Genomic DNA, 20,026 nt, shown 5'->3' with positions numbered 1-20,026 from the left:
CTGTTCATTTCCATATCAATACAAGGAAATCTTTTATGTAAAAAAAAAGGTCCAGAATCACATTCCTATCTGATTTTTTTTTTTTTCTCAGCCAAGTATTCTGGGTCCATTTAGGCCCCAGAAATATCAGGAAGATTAGCCAGACACACTGAGAAGGGTGGCCAGGAATCACAGAGATGAAAGAAAGGAATGTGTCATAGGGGTTTAAAAACACCAAACGTAGACTCTAAATAGCCAGAGCCCAAGGAAGTCTAGACTTGGGGAATATGTGTGTGTGTGTGTGTGTGTGTGTGTGTGTTTTCCTAGCTCCAAAACGGGTACGAAAAAACTATTTAAAAGTTCCTCCAGAAGCCGTGGTATGATTCTTTATAAATAGATACGGAACGTATTACATTTTAAACACGTATGAATTCTGAGAGCTGTGTATCTGAAATCTTTGAAGAACACGTGGCTCTTTTCAGAAAATGTTATTGGAGTCTTTTCCATCTGAGAAATATTTTAGATACGAGATCAGCTAATAGGTAACATCACTGAGGAAAAAGTCCTGTAGCATTTATCATTAAAACGTGTCTGAGACATTTTAGGGATTCTGAAAACATTCCCAGTAGAGACACGTGAACGGTGATCTCTTCCTTAAGGCTTAGCAAGCTATGGAATAATGGCATTTCATTCTGCCAGCCTTTTAATTGTGAACCAACACGGTCAGTTTTTATAGTGACTTAATTCACTTTGTAAAAACCCCTGGGCTGTAGTAATTTCTTCCACACTCACTGCACGTAGGATTATTGCATTAGAAATGTGATTTTTAAATGGCTGAGGCTAGTAATTTGTCAGCATTTGGAAGGATCAAGTCAATAAACTTGAGGCAACATCAGTTGCTCTCTGGCATATCACAGATTGTGTCATTCATTGGCTGATACTAACGGTGATGCTTACTGTCCTTGGGGTGTGCTGGGTGCTCTACCCCGATATACCCCTCCCCCACATCCATCTACCAAATCTATAGCAAAACAAAGATGAACCCGATTTCCTTACCCTGGAAGTCCAAGTGATCCACGTGGTTCAGATCACAAACCGAAGCATGAGTAAAGATGCCAGGAATGGAGAAATCCAAGGAAGCTCCCCCCCCCCCGCCCCGCCCCACCAAATCCCTTGGGTTTTTGTTGGTTCAACTGCCCGAGTGGGAGACACCCCCCCTCCCCCCGCCTGGGGATTATTTTCATTAGTTATTTATTATTGTGATTATTTTTCCCGGGCTCCCAGATGGTAACATCGCTTTTAGGCTCTGGGGGCAGCGGGTGGTGGGAAAAATACGTGGGGCTGTGGGGATTCGGAGCTGCGTAATTTTCTTGGCTGGAGTGTACCGCAGGGGGACAAAGGACTTCCTCATATTCATAACCGTTCAGTTGAGACTGTTGCCTGTCCCTTCTGAGAACACCCGGTTGGAGGGCCCTGCACTGACCTTCTGGGAGGAAGAGCTCTTCAGGGGGACGTCTCCGCACCACCTCAGTAAGGCTGCCAGAGTTCAACTCTGTTCCGTCCCGGCAAAGATTGCAAGTTGGCTGGCGTCTGTCAGGGTTCACGGTCTCTTTTCAGGGATACAAACCGCTTTCCCTTTGGCTGTCTTGAGTCACAGGCTGACCATAGCATCTTTTCTTTAACCACCACCCCCCTCCCTTTTTTTTTTTTTTGTTTTTTAAGCCTCCTGTATCGTCTTCCTATGGCAAAGCAGCCCTGTTCAGATGGGTTCCCACTGACCTTTCATACTTAGACCAGTCAGAGATCTCTTAAAGTGCATTTACGAAGGTGCCCGAGGACCTGGAATAAACCCGTATCCCTAAGTTACTTAAAAAATGTTGATCAAAATAGTAAATCAGTCTGTATCCGTCATTCTGCTTACCCACCGCCTGTGGGATGCTCCGGGACCCATCTGAGAAAGTTGGATGTCAAGTTCATGGTTACAAAGGCTGTCTGTCTGTCCAGCACGTCCAGCTTTCAGAGGAATCCGCCTTTGTTTTTGTTGAGTGTTTGTATGCTTTCCTTTTTAAAATTTAGATATCAGATCCACTGGGAGGTTACTTTGGTGTATAATGGAAGGTATAGATCAATTTTATCTTTTTCTAAATGTCTATCCAGGTGTCAGCAGACCCTTTATTAAAACATCCATCTTCCACCCACTGATCTGAGACACCGTCATTGTCATAAAACAAATTTTCAGTTGCACTTGGTCTGTTTATGGACCTTCTGCCATGTTCTGTTTATCTGGTTCTTCGTGTGCCAGTTCCGCACTCTTTTAAATATAGAATCTTTGTAGTAAGTTTTAATATTTGGTAGGGCTCGCCCTCCCTCTCCCAAACAGTGCCTTTCCTTTCTGGGAGTTTCCTGGTTACTCCTCATGTTTTCCTGTATGCACTTTATTTTTTTAATTTTTAAAAAATGTTTATTTGTTTTTAAATTTTTTTTTTTTCAATGTTTATTTATTTTTGGGACAGAGAGAGACAGGGCATGAACGGGGGAGGGGCAGAGAGAGAGGGAGACACAGAATTGGAAACAGGCTCCAGGCTCTGAGCCATCAGCCCAGAGCCTGACGCGGGGCTCGAACTCACGGACCGCGAGATCGTGACCTGGCTGAAGTCGGACGCTTAACCGACTGCGCCACCCAGGCGCTCCTGTTTATTTGTTTTTGAGAGAGAGGGGGAGAGAGAGAGAGAGCGAGCAGGCGTGCACAAGCTGGGGAGGGGCAGAGAGAGAGACACACACACACAGAATCCGAAGCAGGCTCCGGGCTCTGAGCTGTGAGGACAGAGCCTGACGCGGGGCTCGAACTCACGAACCGTGAGCTTAATGACCTGAGCTGAAGTTAGACGTTTAACCAACTGAACCACCCAGGTCCCCCCCGCCACCATATGAACTTTAAAATCAGCTTGCCTAACTCCAAAAAAATATTTATTTTAATTGGGACCATGCTAAGTTTATATGTTAACCTGGGGGGTATTTGGTATCTTTTTTTTTTTTTTACAGTCTTGGAGTCTTTTTTTTTTTTTTTTTTTTTTTTTTTACACTTATGCCATGAATCCATAGGGAATGGGTTCCAACAGCTCAGGCTCCTTCCCGGTGGTTCTCACAAAGTGTGCTCTCTGGGTGGGGCAGGGTGGCCCTTCAGCTGAACCCAAGTACCTTTCTCCTTGGCTTCCTTCTGTCTCTGACCATTTTCCTTCACACGCTTCAGGAACCTATCTCGGCCCCTTGAGTGCTTAATGTGCTCAACACGTACACTAATTCTCTTAGCGAGAATCTTGCCCTTCACTTGTTTGTTTCCAACAGTGACAACAGCATGCCGGGTGACGTCGTAGACTCTCCCAGTTTTGCCTTGGTGACATTTGTGGGGCATTCCTTTTTCAACAGTGCCCATTCCCTTGATGTCCACAATATCGCCTTTCTTGTAGATTCGCATGTATGTTGCCAAAGGAACAACTCCATGTTTTCTAAAAGGCCTAGAGAACATCTAGCGGGCACCTCTCCTCTTTCCCTTTGTGTTGGTCGTTTTGGCAAATTACTGGAAGATGGCAGTTCTGGCCGAAAGGCAGTATTTGGTACCTTTATGATGTTGAATCTTTCCCAAGAACAGGAAGTGTCATTCCATTTGAACAAGTCTGCTTTTCAGCAATTTATTTTTTTTTTATTTTTTTTTCAACGTTTTTTATTTATTTTGGGGACAGAGAGAGACAGAGCATGGACGGGGGAGGGGCAGAGAGAGAGGGAGACACAGAATCGGAAACAGGCTCCAGGCTCTGAGCCATCAGCCCAGAGCCCGACGCGGGGCTCGAACTCACGGACCGCAAGATCGTGACCTGGCTGAAGTCGGACGCTTAACCGACTGCGCCACCCAGGCGCCCCTCAGCAATTTAATTAGTCAGTCAATTAATGAATTAAGAGGGGGGCGGGGCAGAGGGAGAGGGAGAAAACTTAAGCAGGTTCCGTGCCCATTGCAGAGCCCCGCGCGGGGCTCAATCCCGTGACCCTGGGCTCATGACCTGAGCTGAAATCAAGAGTTAGGCGCACAATCTACTGAGCCACTCCGGTGCCCCACTTTTCAGCAGTTTTTAAAGGTTTTTTTTTTTTCTCCTGTAGACTTTGTGCATTTCTTGTTAAATTTGCCCTTAGATATTATATCTTTTATTGCTGTCACAAATGAACATCTTCTCTTCTAATTGAGGCTTGTTTACATATAAGCAGGATATTGATTTATATGTTAACTTTACATCCTGTTGCTTTATTAAACTCTTTAGATGTGTTTCTCAGTTTTTAAAACTGGTATTCTTGGGTTTTTGAAAGCACTTATCTTAGAAAAGTAGAGATATCGTTAGTCTTTTCCTTTGCTGTTTGTATCCCTTTAATGGTTGTCTGTTCTTTGTTACATTGATTCACGCCCCCAGTACAGTATTCAGTGGTAGCAGATACGATGGGAATGTGTATGGCTTTTCCCATTAAGATACTGGCTTTTGTTTTATTTTAGTTTTTTAAACTGAAAAATTTAATTTTTTAATGTTTATTTATTTGGGGACAGAGAGAGAGAGAGAGAGAGAAAGAATGAGTGAGGGAGGGACAGAGAGAGAGGGAGACAGAGAATCCAGGCGGGCTCCAACCTGTCTTCGCAGAACCCAACACAAGAGTCAGACGCTTAACCGACTGAGCTACCCAGGCACCTTCCCCCCTTTTTAAGAATATTTATTTATTTATTTATTTATCTTGAGAGAGAGAGAGAGAGAGATGTTGGCTTTTGAACTAAGGTGTACGTATGGTTTTACAAACTAAGGAAGTACCCAATTCTCATTTGATTTAGGAATGGGCCCTATGTTTTGCCAAATGTGTTTTCAGGCTTTAGGGAGGTTGATCATACGATTTTTCTCCTTCAATCTATTTTTTTTAATCAAAAATTAAAAAAAAATTATTTACTTTTGAGAGAGAGTGAGAGACAGAGAGTATAGGTGGGGATAGGGCTTTTGTTATTGTGGGTCTGATTTTTGAGAAAGGTTGTGGATAACAAAACTGCTTTGGGCTCTGTGGAGCTTGAAGCGGGATGCTCCCATGGGTCCCAGGAGCCTTCAGAGCTAGAGACGTGAGTCTGGGAGACGTTGGCTCGGGGAGGGTGGTGGGATCCCCAGAGGGTGAGCTCTCCCTGGAGGATGTTAGAACACAGAGCTGTGGGACCCACGGACATTGACGGCACAGACAGCCTGAGGAGCTGGGAAGAGAGATCAAGGAGAGGCCAGAAGAAGGGGAGGAAAATAGGAGACAGTGGATTCCTGGAAACAGAGAGGAGGTAGGGGTAGGGGTGGTAAAGGCCAGATGCCTTGCAGAGATCGAGGAGGTAAGGACTGAGGTTTCCCTTGATTTAGCAACTCGGAGGCGGCTGGGAATCTTTGTTAGAAGAGTTTCTGGTGCCTGGAGAGAGGCAGGCAATGACGTTGTGTCCGGGAGTGGATGGAGGGGTGAGGGCAGTTGAGGTAGCATTTGAGTTGTTGCCAACACTAAGAGGTTAAGAGAGATCCATTTTTGAGGCGCTTACGAAACTAACGTTAAAAGCGAAGATCTGGGGTCAGCAAACTTGGGTGGAAAATCAGATTACATCACTGTGTGACCTTGAGCACAGCCTTTCTGAGCTTGGTTGTTCTTCGTCCATGCAATGGCAGCAACGATAGGACCCCCACCAGGGTCGTTGTGAGGGCCAGTGAAATGTGCGAGGTAATATTCAACCATCGCTTTGTTTTCATTCCAATGACGTTGTCCAGGAAGGTGAATTTTATGCAAGGCCCCCCTCTCTCTCTTCCCTCCCTCTCTTCCTTCCTTCCTTCCTTCCTTCCTTCCTTCCTTCCTCCCTCCCTCCCTCCCTCCCTCCCTCCCTCCCTTCCTCCCTCTCTCTTTCTTCATTTTGCCAGTGTCTGACAGCAAAAACGAGAAAGCAGCGGTCAGAGAAAGTGGAACCATTCAGCTCCTCTCCTTTTCCGTTTCCTCACCTCCACGTGAACAAAGCACTTAATGCATTCCCCTCTGGGTGACTCCACAGAAAATTTGGGGGTGCTCGGTTGACCAAAATCGCCACTGCTTTTAGTTGAGATGGCCTGAATAGGGGTGGAGATTCCTTGTCACAGATGGAAATCCCTGCCTTAAGCCCCGCCCCTCAGGAGGCCCGGGCCCCCCCCCCCCCCAAGGGAGCATGGAAAACCTAGTAGTTAGCACTGCTGCCCAGGAACGAAGGAGAGCCCGGCTCCCCCCTCACCCCCCACCCCGGATCTGGGCAGCACCAGGAATTTGGGCTTATCTGCCTTCCCATCCAGCTTTATCTTTCTCAGACAGTTTTCTTTGCACTTATGCTTTGCTGATCCTATCGCATCGATTCCGACCAGACCTCGCGGAGAAGTCTGGAAATAGAGACACCCTCCCCCACCCAGCGGTATTTCCTGCACACATCTCAGCTGGCAGAGGGTTCTTGTAAACTCTTACCCAGGAAGGGTCGATATGCCTGTGCTGCTACGTGGGCTAACGTATCAGAAGACTCTGGGGTAGAGCGAATTCTTTTGATAAGCAGAACCATATCTAAGCATGTCTTAAGTGTAATAGACCACGTTGTACCTCTGAGGGGCTATTTCGGTTCGTGGTTTCTGCTTAATGGAGTTTAAGTTCAATATTTTGCCAGCCACACAAAGTTTTTGGAAAAAGGCTTAGCTCTCTACCCACAGCATGGTTTAAAAACCTTTGACAGTCCTTATGCACAAAATGTCTTTATTTTTAAACCGTGAGCTGCAAATAATAAGTTAAAAATCTACTCTGCCACCACAGAAGTGACAAAATGTGGACTTTCATTACTTCTTTATCTCATCTGAGTGATGTCTGAGACTTATAATTGCTAATTCAGGACCTCCCCCCCCCCCCCCCGAAGTTAACATAGGAACTTAAAGAGCTGAGGTTTTCCTCGGGTATGATTCCATTTTTTTTTAATTAGCAGTGATAAGCGGCTACACTTCCCGGGGAAACACTACCGTCTTATTTATAGCGGTTGCTTTCCTTGGGGTTGGAATTCACTGTTTCCCTACGCCCTGCTCCACCTAAATGGTGGTTTCACGCAGCCACAGGAGACTTACTTATTAACTGAGTAAGACACCAATAACAACAACCCTCAACGGTTGAGCTCTCTAACCCAGCGGCTCCACAGAAATTAAACAGCTGAATTCAGGCAAACAGCTAGCAACCACCATTGTCTAAGAAAAATAATCGGCCTCCTGGCTCAGTTGTGTGTCTTTCCAGAGAGGGACGTCCTGGTCCTGAGCGTGGCAGCTGACAGTGACCTGGGGTGCCCTCCCTGCTGCCCCGGCTGTGAGCGGGTGCGTCACATCTCTGCCAAGCCAGGCAGCATGGCGATGGGGCCAAGGGGTGGACGGGAGAGGGACGGAAAGGGGAGGAATAAGATAAGGGGACGAGGAGGAGGAAGGACAAGAGTGGGGGCGAGAGAAGCAGCAAAATAAAGGGCTGGTGATTGGCAAGCATCTCAGGTTGACTGTAGTCCCAGACGGGTTTTTTTTTTTATTAAAAAAAATTTTTTTTATACATTTATTTATTTATTTATTTATTTTTCAACGTTTGTTTATTTTTGGGACAGAGAGAGACAGAGCATGAACGGGGGAGGGGCAGAGAGAGAGGGAGACACAGAATTGGAAACAGGCTCCAGGCTCCGAGCCGTCAGCCCAGAGCCCGACGCGGGGCTCGAACTCACGGACCGCGAGATCGTGACCTGGCTGAAGTCGGACGCTTAACCGACTGCGCCACCCAGGCGCCCCATACATTTATTTATTTTTGATAGAGCACAAGCAGGGGAGCAGCAGAGAGGGAAGGAGACACAGAATCCGAAGCAGGATCCAGGCTCCGAGCTGTCAGCACAGAGCCCATCTCGGGGCTCGAACTCACAAACCGTGAGATCGTGACCTGAGCCGGAGTCGGACGCTTAACCGACTGCGCCACCCAGGTGTCTCCAATCCCAGATGTTTAGAGGAGAGAGGACCGTCCTTAGACAAGGGGACAGAGATGCAGTCTTGTCTCCAGCACTCATTAGCACGGTGAGCTTGGGCCAGCCGGCCAGCCAGCCGGTGCTTCATTTGTAAACCAAGAGGGCCGGAGTCGGTGGCCTCTGCGGGTCCCTGTGAAGCCGGAGAGGAGCCCGGACACTATGGAGCCCGGTCCTTGCTCCCAGAGTCCAGATGGATAAGCTTGACAAGGCTCTGGATGGATTTCTGGCTGAACCAGGAGCCTGGAGCTGTTCCATGGGCGGCCCCATTTGTGGGCCTCCCACCCTCGGCCGGCCAGGCCTGTCCTCCTCGTTCGCCCATCCAAACAGAGGTGCTCAGCGCCGCCCATCCCCGACGTGTCTATGTCTGGAGTTCGGGTCATCAGCCGACGGACAAGACTCTTCCTGTTTCTTAAAAACGCTGTTTACTTTATTGTCTTCTGTGTTTGTATGCAGAAATAAACTTGGGCAGACAGAAGGACAATAGGTTTTATAAGAGCACTTTGGTCAGGAACGTTTGAGAAAAAATATCGCCTTAGGTATAAAGACTGCTTATAGTTGTTTGTTGGTTTTTTTGTTTTGTTTTGTTTTGTTTTGTTTTGTTTTTTGCTTGTAGTTTTACAGGAAAAAAATCTGCCGTCCTGATTAGGATTTAGAAATAAATTTTTAAAAATTAATTAATTTATTTAGAGAGGGAGAGAGTGCAAGGGAGGAGCAGAGAGAGAGAAAGAGAATCCCAAGCAGGCTTTGCACTGTCAGCGCAGAGCCCGACGCGGGGCTCGAACCCACGCACCGTGAGCTCATGACCTGAGCGGAAACCAAGAGTCAGACACTCAACCCGCTGAGCCACCCAGGCGCCCCAGGGTTTAGAAATAATTTGCGGGGAGTTCATCATGGGTGGCAGTATAGGGACATCCGAACTCCAGACATTTTTATTTGTCCCTCTTGAAAAAAATTCTACCTCTAGATTTTTTTTTTTCTGAAACCTTTTCGCCCTCTTTGATTTCTCCTTCTTCCCTTTGCTCTTACGAGCACCTAGCCGGGGCCATATTTGTTGAGACCAGTATTCACGACCCCCCCCCCCCCCCATGCCGTGCGCGTGACTCAGGTGTGATAGACCTGCAGTGTGGAAGCGTGGTCTCTGCGGGAGGCAGCGGCTCGCCGCGGGCCGAGTCCACAAGATCCGTTCATTTTTGATCCATTTCGTTTTCCTTCCTGAACCACTCACCCAGCTTGTCCTTAAAGCGTCTGCTTGCCGTGAACCGTTCCCCGAACTCCTGTTTGGACTAGAATCACTTTGCATCGTAGTCTGAAGGCAGCTCAGGGAGCATGGCTGTTAGGAGCCCAGCTTCGCGTGGACTTGAGCTGCGCTAAGAACTTCGGTGCAGGGACAGTGGAGAGCAGGGACAGAGCAGGCACAGAGCAGGCACAGAGCACCCCTTGTCCCTTCTCGTTCTTACACTGGGCGCGGGTGCGCGTGTGCATGTGGATCGTGCTCCCCGATACCGCAGCCTTGGTTTTGCCTCCGGTTCTTGTCCCCCGAAACTTGCCCGGGTTCCTATCTGTGAAATTCCCCAGAAGCGTTTCTACCCTCCCGGGCTGTGCGTGTGCGCACTGCGCGGGGGCCGCGAAGGGAGCATCCGGGCTGGTAACGCGGTGGACATCCTGTGTCAGGTGTCAGACGTTGTCAGGCCCAAGCTTTTATGGGAGGTCAAGGCAGCTAATAAAGCGGTCTGTGCGATTAAAAGGGCATCGAGCAGGGAAGGATGGCAGACCGTCGCGGCAGCCGGCGGGCGCAGGCAGGGCTGACAGCTGCGAGCCCACTAATGATGGCTTTACGAGCGTTTTTGCAGCCGGGGTGGTAAATGCAATGCAAAGACCTGGTTTTGATATGCCCAGTCAAGCTCTCTGCTTCCCACTCGGGGAAGGGAGTTGCTGGCTGTGGGCTTTTTTGCGGCCGTAGTTGGTGCTAATTTACTTTTCTATGGAGTGTTCCTTGTTACTAGTGATTCTCTGTAATGGCCCTTTTCGGTGGGCGGGAGGAGATAACAGAGTGATGGAGAGGTTTAGGGGGCTGCCGAGGGTCACCCAGAAAAACCTCGGGCTCCTGACGCTCCCTCAGGCTCGAATAGGATTTACGTACGCGGCGGTTTTGACCGTGTGGATCTCCCGGACTCTGAGCCCTGGAGCAGAGTCATCTGAGGTTTGGTACCTGTGCACCCAGTAGGCAGTCTTTTTCTTTCTTTCTTTTTCTTTTTTGAATATGTGAATTCTCTGAGGACTTCTGGACTTTTGGGGGAAAAAAAAATCTCCTTTCCACTTCTGTGTTACGGTGACGTCACGGGGGACGAGGGAGGAGGCCGACAGAGGAGGGGGATGCTGGCGGGGTGCGGCGAGGAGGGCCGTGATGCCTTCCCACTGACGTGGCCTCCTGTTCTAGAGGGTGGCAGTCCACAGGATGAAATGTGAGAGCGGCTCATTCACCCGCGTGGGTCCTGGCCTGGGTGTTTATGGATTGGTTGGTTTAGAGGTCCTTGAGTTTCTTGCGGGTTGAGATGCCCTCGTTCTGGCTCGATGTCCCCTGGTTGTATTCGCTTCTGGTCTTGCAGAATAATGGAACGTGGGAATGCTCCCTGGATGCTTAGGGTGGTCCCAGTTTTCCAGGGAGGAAACTCACCTTCACTGGACAGAACTGAGCTGAGAGGCCCATGTCCCCAGACACCGGCCCCCCGGGTTTCATTTCTCCCTTCATCTGATCGTGGATCCGCACAGTTGAGGCTGTGCGGCCACCGGTATTTGGTGAGATGGTGACACACAGTCACGTCCAGGCTGGAGAAGCCCTTTCCCTTCAAGGCTTGGAACAGCCACAGTTCAGAGGGGAGAAATGCCATAGGCTGGTTTCAGGTCCTTCGGGGCATAGTCGCAGAGAAGTGAGATGGTTTTTTCCAAAGGCACGAATGGGGTCATGCTGGTTCTGAACACAAACAGTAGTGTCCACCACTCCATGTTAGGCCATTTTAGAAGGATCATGAACTTTTCCAGAGCTTCTTTGTCACCCTCACGCACGGCGACGTTCAATATACTATGTCAGATTAAATGAACGCCGTTAATTTTTAATGCTATATGTCACCTCTACTCCTGGAGACCTCGGAATATCTTTTGGAGTCATTAGCATTTTGTAATCATAGAACAGTAGCACAGAAGGAGCCTTAGAGGTGATGTGGCGTCGGGTGGCTTTTGTTTGGAAAAGCCTGGTTCCTGCAGCCAGACCCCGGGGCTTTGAATCTTTGCCGTGTCGTTCGCCCGCTCAGTGGACTTGGAGAGGCACGTTCCTGCTTTCCGCCTCAGTTTCCTGGCGTGAACAGGAATAACTGCTTCACAGGCATGTTCTGTCTGGCACATGGTAGGTGTTCATTAAATATTAGCATCCAAACTGCCATTTTCTAATTTTTAGAAAAAAATTTTTAAATTTAGTTTTTGAGACAAGAGAGACAGAGCATGAGCAGGGAAGGGGCAGAGAGAGAGGGAGACCCAGAATCCGAAGCAGGCTCCAGGCTCCGAGCTGTCGGCGCAGAGCCCGACGTGGGGCCCGAACCCACGAACTGTGAGATCATGACCTGAGGCCAAGTCGGACGCTTAACCGACTGAGCTACCCAGGCACCTTAAACTGTCATTTTCTAGAAGAGACAAGTAAAACTTATGTCTCTAGATGGGGGGGGGGGCCCTCCTGACCCCAGGGTTCATTGCACACAGTTAAAACATCCAGGGTGTTTATTTTCCATTCTGTCGTTAGCCACGTCTGTCCATCTCTCCGTTCATCTGTCTGGTCTGGCCAACATTTCTTTGGCCGTCACTGTATAGGTGTGTGGTCCCCGGATTTGGTGCCGGGACAGGAAGGTGGTGAAGACAGAGCCCTGCCTTTGAGCCTCACAGCCCGGGGATGGGGGGTCGCTGCGCTGACTGCTGCCATATCTCTTCCACGGCATCCCTGCCGGAGATGACATGGCTGGCTGTGGAGTGGGATGGAATGGTTTCCAGGAGAGGTGACGCTCGCCTGGATGAGTAGGAACTCGTGGGCGAAGGCTGAAGGAGGCAAGGTCTTGGCCCCCCCCTTTCCTCTCTTCTCTTAGAAGAAGACCGGCCACGGGCAGCCGGGAGCCCGCCAGCTCCTCTCTCCCGTCTGCTGTGGGACGGTGCGCGTCCCGGGCCGGGGTCACGTTCCTCTGCTCCCTAGGAACCGGTCCAATCGGCGGATCTCTGTGTGCCTACACCAGAAAGTTTTACACAGGCCATCGTCATCATCACTGAGTAAACGCATGACGGCGGGCAAAGAACTCTTTTTGAGGGCAGCACGTTCAGTGCTCCCCCGTGTAATAGTCATTCGTATGTTACTGTAATTATATCGCACGGTTTGCAGTCAGCTAAAACAACCCAACTCGTTAGGTCTTGGGTACCTATGTACCGCAGTATGTTCCATGGCTGCGTAACTTTTCCAGATCTGCCGTCACATTTTGCGTGTGTTGCTTTTTGGGAGTTAGACCGAATGGGCACCTTTAAAGATTAGATAGGTTAATACAACCTGATTTTATGTAGCTGCTTTTTCAGGCTACTGTACTGGGTGGGCCAATATGCTTCCATATTTGTACAGCAGGTGGCTCGTATCAGGCACTGTTCTAGGCCTCGGGGCCCCTGATTGATGTCACCAGAGCCTCCCTGCCTGCTCTTTTTCTGGCGCAGTGCTGATCGGAGTTTGTGGGACTTTGGGGGTTAGCAAGATACTCGCCTTTTTTAGAGCTGTCTGACACTTCCCCGCAGCATCTATATCACGCTGTAAAGCTCCTGGGGCACCCAGGTGGCTCAGTCCGTTGAGCGTCGGACTTTGGCTCACGTCATGATCTCGCAGTTTGTGGGTTCGAGCCCTGTGTCGGGCTCTGTGCTGACAGCTCGGAGCCTGCTTGGGATTCTCTCTCTCTCTCTCTCTCTCTCTCTCTCTCTCTCTCTCTCCCCACCCCCTCTGCTCCTCCCCTACTTGTGCTGTCTCTCTCTCTCTCAAAAACAAAAAAACAAAAAAACACTATAAACCTGTTAAGCTTCTCTTGCAAAAGCCTCCTTCAGACCATTCTCATGGACTGTGGCTAACTGGGAGTTTCTTTCGGTGGCTTCCTGCTCATTCCTTACTGCCTTTCCTGCTTCAGACTTCCCACAGGGTGAAAAGGTACAACAGTGGCTTTTGTCGGCAGCAAGGCCATCGATGGCACAGGAACCGCTTTCAGATGCTGCTGATGTGGCCCAGACTCAGTATTGTGACCCAGAAGGCGAAAGGCTACCTATTCCATTACAACCTAGAGCCAGTCGGCCTCCAGACTTGAGTGCGATTCGGCAGAGAAAGGAGGACGGATAGGGTGACACGCACCCACTAGATAGCAGCTAGAAGTAGGTGTGGGAAAATATAAGAGCGGAGCTTCGGTTTCTAGAAGCGTCTTTGTAGAGGGCGTTAATATCAACTATGCCATCCTGTAGTCGTGGAGTATGAGGTGCGTATGTGTAAAATCTGTTTGCATATGAGCCGTGAACATATAGAGTAGATAATACGTGTGAATTACAAAGGACTGGGTTCAGACGCGGGAGTTTTTTTCTGTCCGTGCTGCAGTTTCGAGAAAGGGTGAATTCTTAGTTACATCGTTTAGCTCTACCAAAAAGGAGTGCGGGTCTGAAACAATCTTAGAAGACTGAAACACACTTCCTTTCCAGGTCTCGGGGTCGAGCCTCGTTCCCTTTGGGTGGCTGGCAGGTCCCCTGTGCCGTGGGCATGGTTGCGACGGGTGGCTCAGCGGGGCGGCCACTTGAACACGCAGCCCCAGAACAGGGAGCCGGGAAGAGGGAAGTTACGTTGGAGGCCGGACGGCCTTCCACCTGGTTCTCCCTGTAAATACCAGCCAAGGGCATTTCCATTGGCTGAGATCCTTTGAGATTCTGTCCAGTAGAGATTTGAGGGGGAAAAAAAAAACCCAGAAGGTACAAAAAATTAGAAGAATTTTGTGGCAAGATGTAGAAAGTCACTGAGTCCGGCCATGATCCAAAGATAGCAAGGAGGCCGTGATCTGAGTTCTAAGGTCTCTGTTATTGCATTAATGTTTCCTTAAAAGCCTCCTTTTGTTCTATTCTTTTTTTTTTCTTTTTTTACTGTTCATTTATTTATTTTGAGAGAGAGAGAAAGAATGCGATCAAGGGAGGGGCAGAGAGAGAGAGGGAGAGAGAGGATCCCAAGCAGGGTCCACGCTGCCAGCACAGAGCCTGACTTGGGGCCCGAACTCACGAAACCTGAGATCACGATCTGAGCCAAAACCAAGAGTCAGACGCTCAACCGACTGAGCCCCCCCGCCCTGGGCACCCCACATTTGTTCTATTTCTAGTTGTTTTCTCTTCCCATCTGGAGTTAGAAGGGTAGAAGCCACAAGCATAGAAGCATTGCTTTATCGAAGGTGGTGAAATTTGACCTGCAAGTGTATTCCCCGTGAGACAGTGGAATTATTTTTGGAAAAAGTATTTGTTTAGGAAGAAGCAGATCTATGGTCTGTGAAGATCATACCAGAATTTCCTAGTAAGGAGAAGGTCATATTCTATGGAAGGGGATCAGAGATGGTCAAGAAAGGTGGATCTTTAGGTCTAGCCTGGGATTTTATTTCCTTTTTTTCTTTGCATCCCAGCTGGGCATCTGGAATGTTCCCCTCTTCCCGATGGCCCTGTATGTTTGCCGTATTTCAGGGGCCAAACGCTCCGGGCCTGGTGTAATCTGCTCCCACCCCTGTTCATTCCCTTGATTAAGCTGCACGTCCTTGACGGTGGTGTTGGCCGAGGAGGGCAGAGTGCTGAAGGTCCCGATGCCTGTTGTGTAATATGCCATATTAGCTACTCCCAATGGAGAGTGATGGGAGGTGACTGGGAATCTCGTTCATACCTTTCATGCTCAGTACAGGGCTTCGGGGACCCTCAGAGGGGGGTTCTCCTGGCTCACCAGCAGCCAGGAGAACAATGGCGGAGAGCGTGGCCTCCTGGGAGCCGTCACTGCCTCACTCTCTATGATTCGTGGCCTCTTGGTTTCGGTTTTACTTGTCCCCTCGTGATGGATAATGGTGGTGGCGGTTTGGGCCTGTTTCTGATTAGGGAAATGACCCTTCACGCGAGGCTAAGCGCTCCCGAACCTCCAGAACCCCGGGTTTTCCTGTGGCGAGTTGAATGGCCTCAGGTCCTGCGTTCTCAGACCGAGAAAAGGAAAGGTGTGGTGTGGGGGGATTGCAGCTTTTTGTGGCGAGAGAAGGTGGAGGACCCGCTGGGGAGGCAGCCGGGGGCGGGGTGTGTGTCTTTGGCATCGAGGTGAGGGTGCCAGGCACCCTGATGACTCTGGGCAGAGACTACACGAGTTTTGCAACTCGAGCTGCTGCTTCAAGTGATTCTAGAATGTTCAGGAAATATGTAGAGCACCTTCTAAGTGCCAGACATTGCATTAGGAGCTCGGAACTTTCAAGTACAACCAAATAACTGAATGTGACCTTGGGGTTGCTGTCCTGGGTTTGGGGCTGTGTTTTAAAATTAAAAAAAAATTTTTTTAACTTTTATTTATTTTTGAGAGACAGAGAAAGAGAGCACGAAGGGGAGGGGCAGAGAGAGGGAGACACAGAATCCGAAGCAGGCACCAGGTCTGAGCTGTCAGCACAGAGCCCGACAAGGGGCTTGAACTCACGAACCTCGAGATTATGACCTGAGCCGAAGTCAGACACTCAACTGACTGAGCCACCCAGGCACCCCTGGTGGTCTGTATTCTAAGCTTTTTCTTTCTTTGTTTCTAAATGTTATATTTAGTTTTGAGAGAGTGAGTGCGAGCTGGGGGCAGAGCAGAGAGAGAGGGGGGACAGAGTATCTGAAGCAGGCTCTGTGCTGTCAGCCCAGAGCCCAGTGCAGGGCTCGAACTCAGGAACCATGAGATCCTGACCTGAGCCGAAATCAAGAGTCAGACACTGAACCGACTGAACCACCCAGGCGCCCCAAAGCTTTTTCTTTTTTAACTGTGGTAAAACAGACCTAAAGGTGACCGTCTTCACCACATTCAAGTGCACAGGCCTACAGTGTTAAGCACATCCGTGTGCTGGGCAACCATCCTCCCTCAGGTCTGTCTCATCTTCCCAAACTGAAACCCCGAACCCGCTGGACGGCTCTCCATTTGGCCTTCCCTGCGCTAAGTTATTTTGAGCCAACATAGTGCTGGAAACACTACTCCGGAGGAATGTTCTAAGGAGAAAGACCTGAAAGATTCTTTAAGTCACCCATTCACGTATTCCTGCCTCAGACATCCCTTAAGCCCCAAATGTGTGCCACTCTCTGCGTTACGTGCTACAGATTCAAAACCAACCAGACGTTGGTCCCAAGAGCTTTTACCAACTCATGGAGGAGATAGATGGAGCCTGAGTCTTCTCACATGGAAGCCAGCCATCGATGAGCTCAGAGGCCAGCTCACTGCATGGGAATGTGGGATCGTTCTTTTGTTAGTAGACTCATTGAGATACAATTTACATGCCATCATGTAAATAGTTAAAAAAAATTTTTTTTTTTTTAAGTAGGATGTGGGGCTTCAATTCCCAACCCTGAGATCAAGATCTGAGCTGAGATCGAGATTCAGACGCTTAACCGGCTGAGCCACCGGGTGCCCCCCAACGCACCTGTTTTGAATGTACAATCCAGTGGGTTTTAGTTTATTCCCAGAATTTTGCAGCCATCGGACCCATCTAATTTTCGAACATTTCTGTCACCCCTGCTCCCCCGTCCGCCCATCTTCTGAGCCACAGGAAACCACAGATTTACTTTCTTTTTCTATAGATTTGCCTGTTCTGGACATTTCACGTACACAGACTCATGCGGTACGTGGTATTTTGTGACTGGCTTCTTTTACTCAGCAGAATCTTTTTACGGTTCGCCATATTGCAGGATGGGTCAGAACACCTTATTGAAGGGTGGTATTCCATTGCGTGCTCATCGGTGGCTGGATACGGGTGTGGTTTCCAGTTTCTCGCTATCGTGAAAAATGCTGTTATGAGCATTGGGCATCAGTCTCTGTGTGGACATATATTTTCATTTCTCGTGGGCAGATACTGAGGCCTGGAATTGCCAGTGTCCGTGGTAACTCTGCGTTTAGCATTTTTTAAAAAAAATTTTTTTTCAACGTTTTTTACTTATTTTGGGACAGAGAGAGACAGAGCATGAACGGGGGAGGGGCAGAGAGAGAGGGAGACACAGAATCGGAAACAGGCTACAGGCTCCGAGCCGTCAGCCCAGAGCCTGACGCGGGGCTCGAACTCACGGACTGCGAGATCGTGACCTGGCTGAAGTCGGACGCTTAACCGACTGTGCCACCCAGGCGCCCCGAGCGTTTAACATTTTGAGAAACTTCCAAGCTGTTCTCCCGTGTGGCCGCCCCGTTTACCTTCCCGCCAGCAACCGATCAGATTTCCTTTCTCCACATCCTCACGGGTTGTTGCTGTGGTCCCGTCTTTTTGACTCCAGAGGATGTGAAGTGCCACACTGTGGTTTTGATCTGTGTTTCACTAACGACTCGTAAGGTCGGGCATCTTTTCAGATATTCATTCCCCATTCTCAACGTTTTCTTCAGAGAAATGTCTAATCAAATCTTTTGCTTATTTTTTAAAAATTAAAAAAAATGTATTTATTTAGTTTATTTTAGAGAGTGGGAGAGCACAGCAGGGGAGAGGGGCAGAGGGAGGGAGAGAATCTCAAGCAGGCTCTGCACTCAGCATGGAGCCCAGCATGGGGCTCGATCCCACGACCGTGGGATCATGACCTGAGCCGAAATCCAGATCTGGATGCTCAACTGACTGAGCCAATCAGGCGCCTCTTTTGTTCACTTTAAAAAAAAAATTTGTTTTTAACATTTATTTATTATTGAGAGACAGAGGGAGACAGAGCATGAGCAGGGGAGGGGCAGAGAGAGGGGGAGACACAGAATCCGAAGCAGGCTCCAGGCTCTGAGCTGTCAGCACGGAGCCCGACGTGGGGTTCAAACTCACAAACCGCGAGGTCACGACCTGAGCCGAAGTCGGACGCTTAACCGACTGAGCCCCCCAGGTGCCCCTTTGTTCATTTTTTAATTGGGCTTTTTGTTGTTGTTGTTGTTGTTACTGAGTTGTAAGAGTACTTTATATATTCTGGATATTAGTCCCTTATCAGATACGTGATTGGCTCGTGTTTTCTCCCAGTCTGTGAGTTATCTTTCCATTTTCTTGATGATGTCATTTGAAGCACAAACGTTTTATCTGTGATGAAGTCCCAACTTACCAACTTTTCTTTTCTTGCTGTGCGCTTGGTGTCTTATCTGAGAATTCACCGCCTAACCCGAGGTCATGAAAATTCATTCTCATACGTTCTTTTAAGGGTTTGATGGTTTTAACTTCAATTTAGGTCTGTGGTCCAGTTTGAGTTAAGATCTTTCACTTTTCCTGCAGGAAAAAAGTGTCCCCGGACTCATTCAGGTCTCAACAAGATCGATGTGGATTTTCTTTCACGCTCTTTAAGTTTTTAACACAGCACACCTGGTGGCCATCACATGCTGGGTGGGGTCAAGGTTGCAGAGAGTGACGTGCGAGTTGGCCGGGGTTGGACATCCTGGCAGAATCTCTGAGGCATCTTTGGACGGCTGGGAGACGGGCCACACAGGCGACTTGCAGGCAGGAGACGGGCTCCAGGACCTTGGTGCTAAGCAGAGGAAAGCCTGACCGCCTGACCAGTGTCACTGGTGACAAAGCAAACGAGCCATCGGGGAGAGACCTGGTGTCATGGCACGATGAAGTTGCTGTGGCACCTGGGCAGCCTGCCAGGCAAGCTGTCACAGGGCAGACAGTGATCAGGACTTTTGCTGGCGTGCTGTCATGGAGTTAGTTGATAAAACTCTCTCTCCATTCTCGCCTTCAGTGTTTTTTGTTTTTTTTTTTTTTGACATCCTGCCCTTCCCTCCTGCAGAAGGACCTACTTTCTTTCCTTCCTTCCTCCCTCCCTCCCTCTTTCTTTCTTTCTTTCTTTCTTTCTTTCTTTCTTTCTTTCTTTCTTTCTTCTCTCTCTCTCTTTCTCTCTTTCTCTCTCTCTCTCTTTCTCTCTTTCTTGTTTATTTATTTTTGAGAGAGAGTGCCAGCGGTGGAAGGGCAGAGAGAGGGGGACGACAGAGGATTCGAAGCTGGCTCTGTGCTGACAGCAGTGAGCCCGACACAGGGCTCGAACTCATCATGAACTGCGAGCTCGTGGCCTGGGTCGAAGTTGGACGTGCAACCGACTGGCGCCCCCGACCCAGGAGCTCTCTTAAGCACACCTTCGGTTTTCTTCCCAAGTCCCCCAAGGATCAGCTCTAACTTTTGGGGAAGTGGGGGGAGGTGAGCTGCTATGCTTAGTCGTACCAAAAACCAAGGCCAGTGGCATAGGATAGAAGTCACTAGATGCATTGACCTCATTGGATGTTTCCTCTTGAGGCGTGAATCATAAAAGCAAATTGAGAGGTAGCCTGTCAAGATGAACGTTAACTTTGTAACTTGAGCTCCAGGCCAGGTCTGAAAACAACTTTGGGCACATTGCCGGAAACAGCTTAGCCCCCCTGGCAGACTGAGCGATCATGGAGAGCAGGGGTTGTTCTTAGGTGCTGACCTCGGTGTTAAACACAGATTGTCATCACACACAATTACGCACCCCGTGCGCATACTCTCCGGGGAATCTCTGGTCCCCGTTTCATGTTCTTCCATTCACCACTTGAGTTTAAACTCTTGGGGGAAAGTACTGAAGATCAAACGTGGCCATCTCTCCTGCATGACAATACGAAGAGAGCCAATATTTAAAACTCGGAGTTTGTGTAACAAACCAAATATGGAGTACCAGTTCTCATCGCGAAATGCTATATCCATGGTTTACCTTTTGAGA

General features: G+C 49.0%; 2 protein-coding genes across 2 annotated transcripts in view; one reads left to right on the top strand and one right to left on the bottom strand.

The window, feature by feature from the left end:
* KIF26B (kinesin family member 26B) overlaps nucleotides 1-20,026 on the top strand; it is a 472,500-nt gene that overhangs the window by 6,398 nt on the left and 446,076 nt on the right. The gene's annotated exons all lie outside the window — the stretch shown is intronic.
* LOC122476558 (60S ribosomal protein L21-like) lies at nucleotides 2,925-3,562 on the bottom strand. Its single transcript, XM_043569396.1, has one exon. It carries the CDS (start codon nucleotides 3,503-3,505, stop codon nucleotides 3,122-3,124), a length of 384 nt encoding a protein of 127 aa, XP_043425331.1. The 5' UTR covers nucleotides 3,506-3,562; the 3' UTR covers nucleotides 2,925-3,121.

Source organism: Prionailurus bengalensis, chromosome E4 (assembly GCF_016509475.1).
Source record: "Prionailurus bengalensis isolate Pbe53 chromosome E4, Fcat_Pben_1.1_paternal_pri, whole genome shotgun sequence".
Taxonomy (NCBI): domain Eukaryota; kingdom Metazoa; phylum Chordata; class Mammalia; order Carnivora; family Felidae; genus Prionailurus; species Prionailurus bengalensis.
This window is presented reverse-complemented; position numbering and strand designations above follow the sequence as displayed.

What these genes read in the sequence shown, in the direction of transcription:
- LOC122476558 (XM_043569396.1), bottom strand. Translation starts at nt 3,505, where the DNA reads ATGTTCTCTAGGCCTTTTAGAAAACATGGAGTTGTTCCTTTGGCAACA.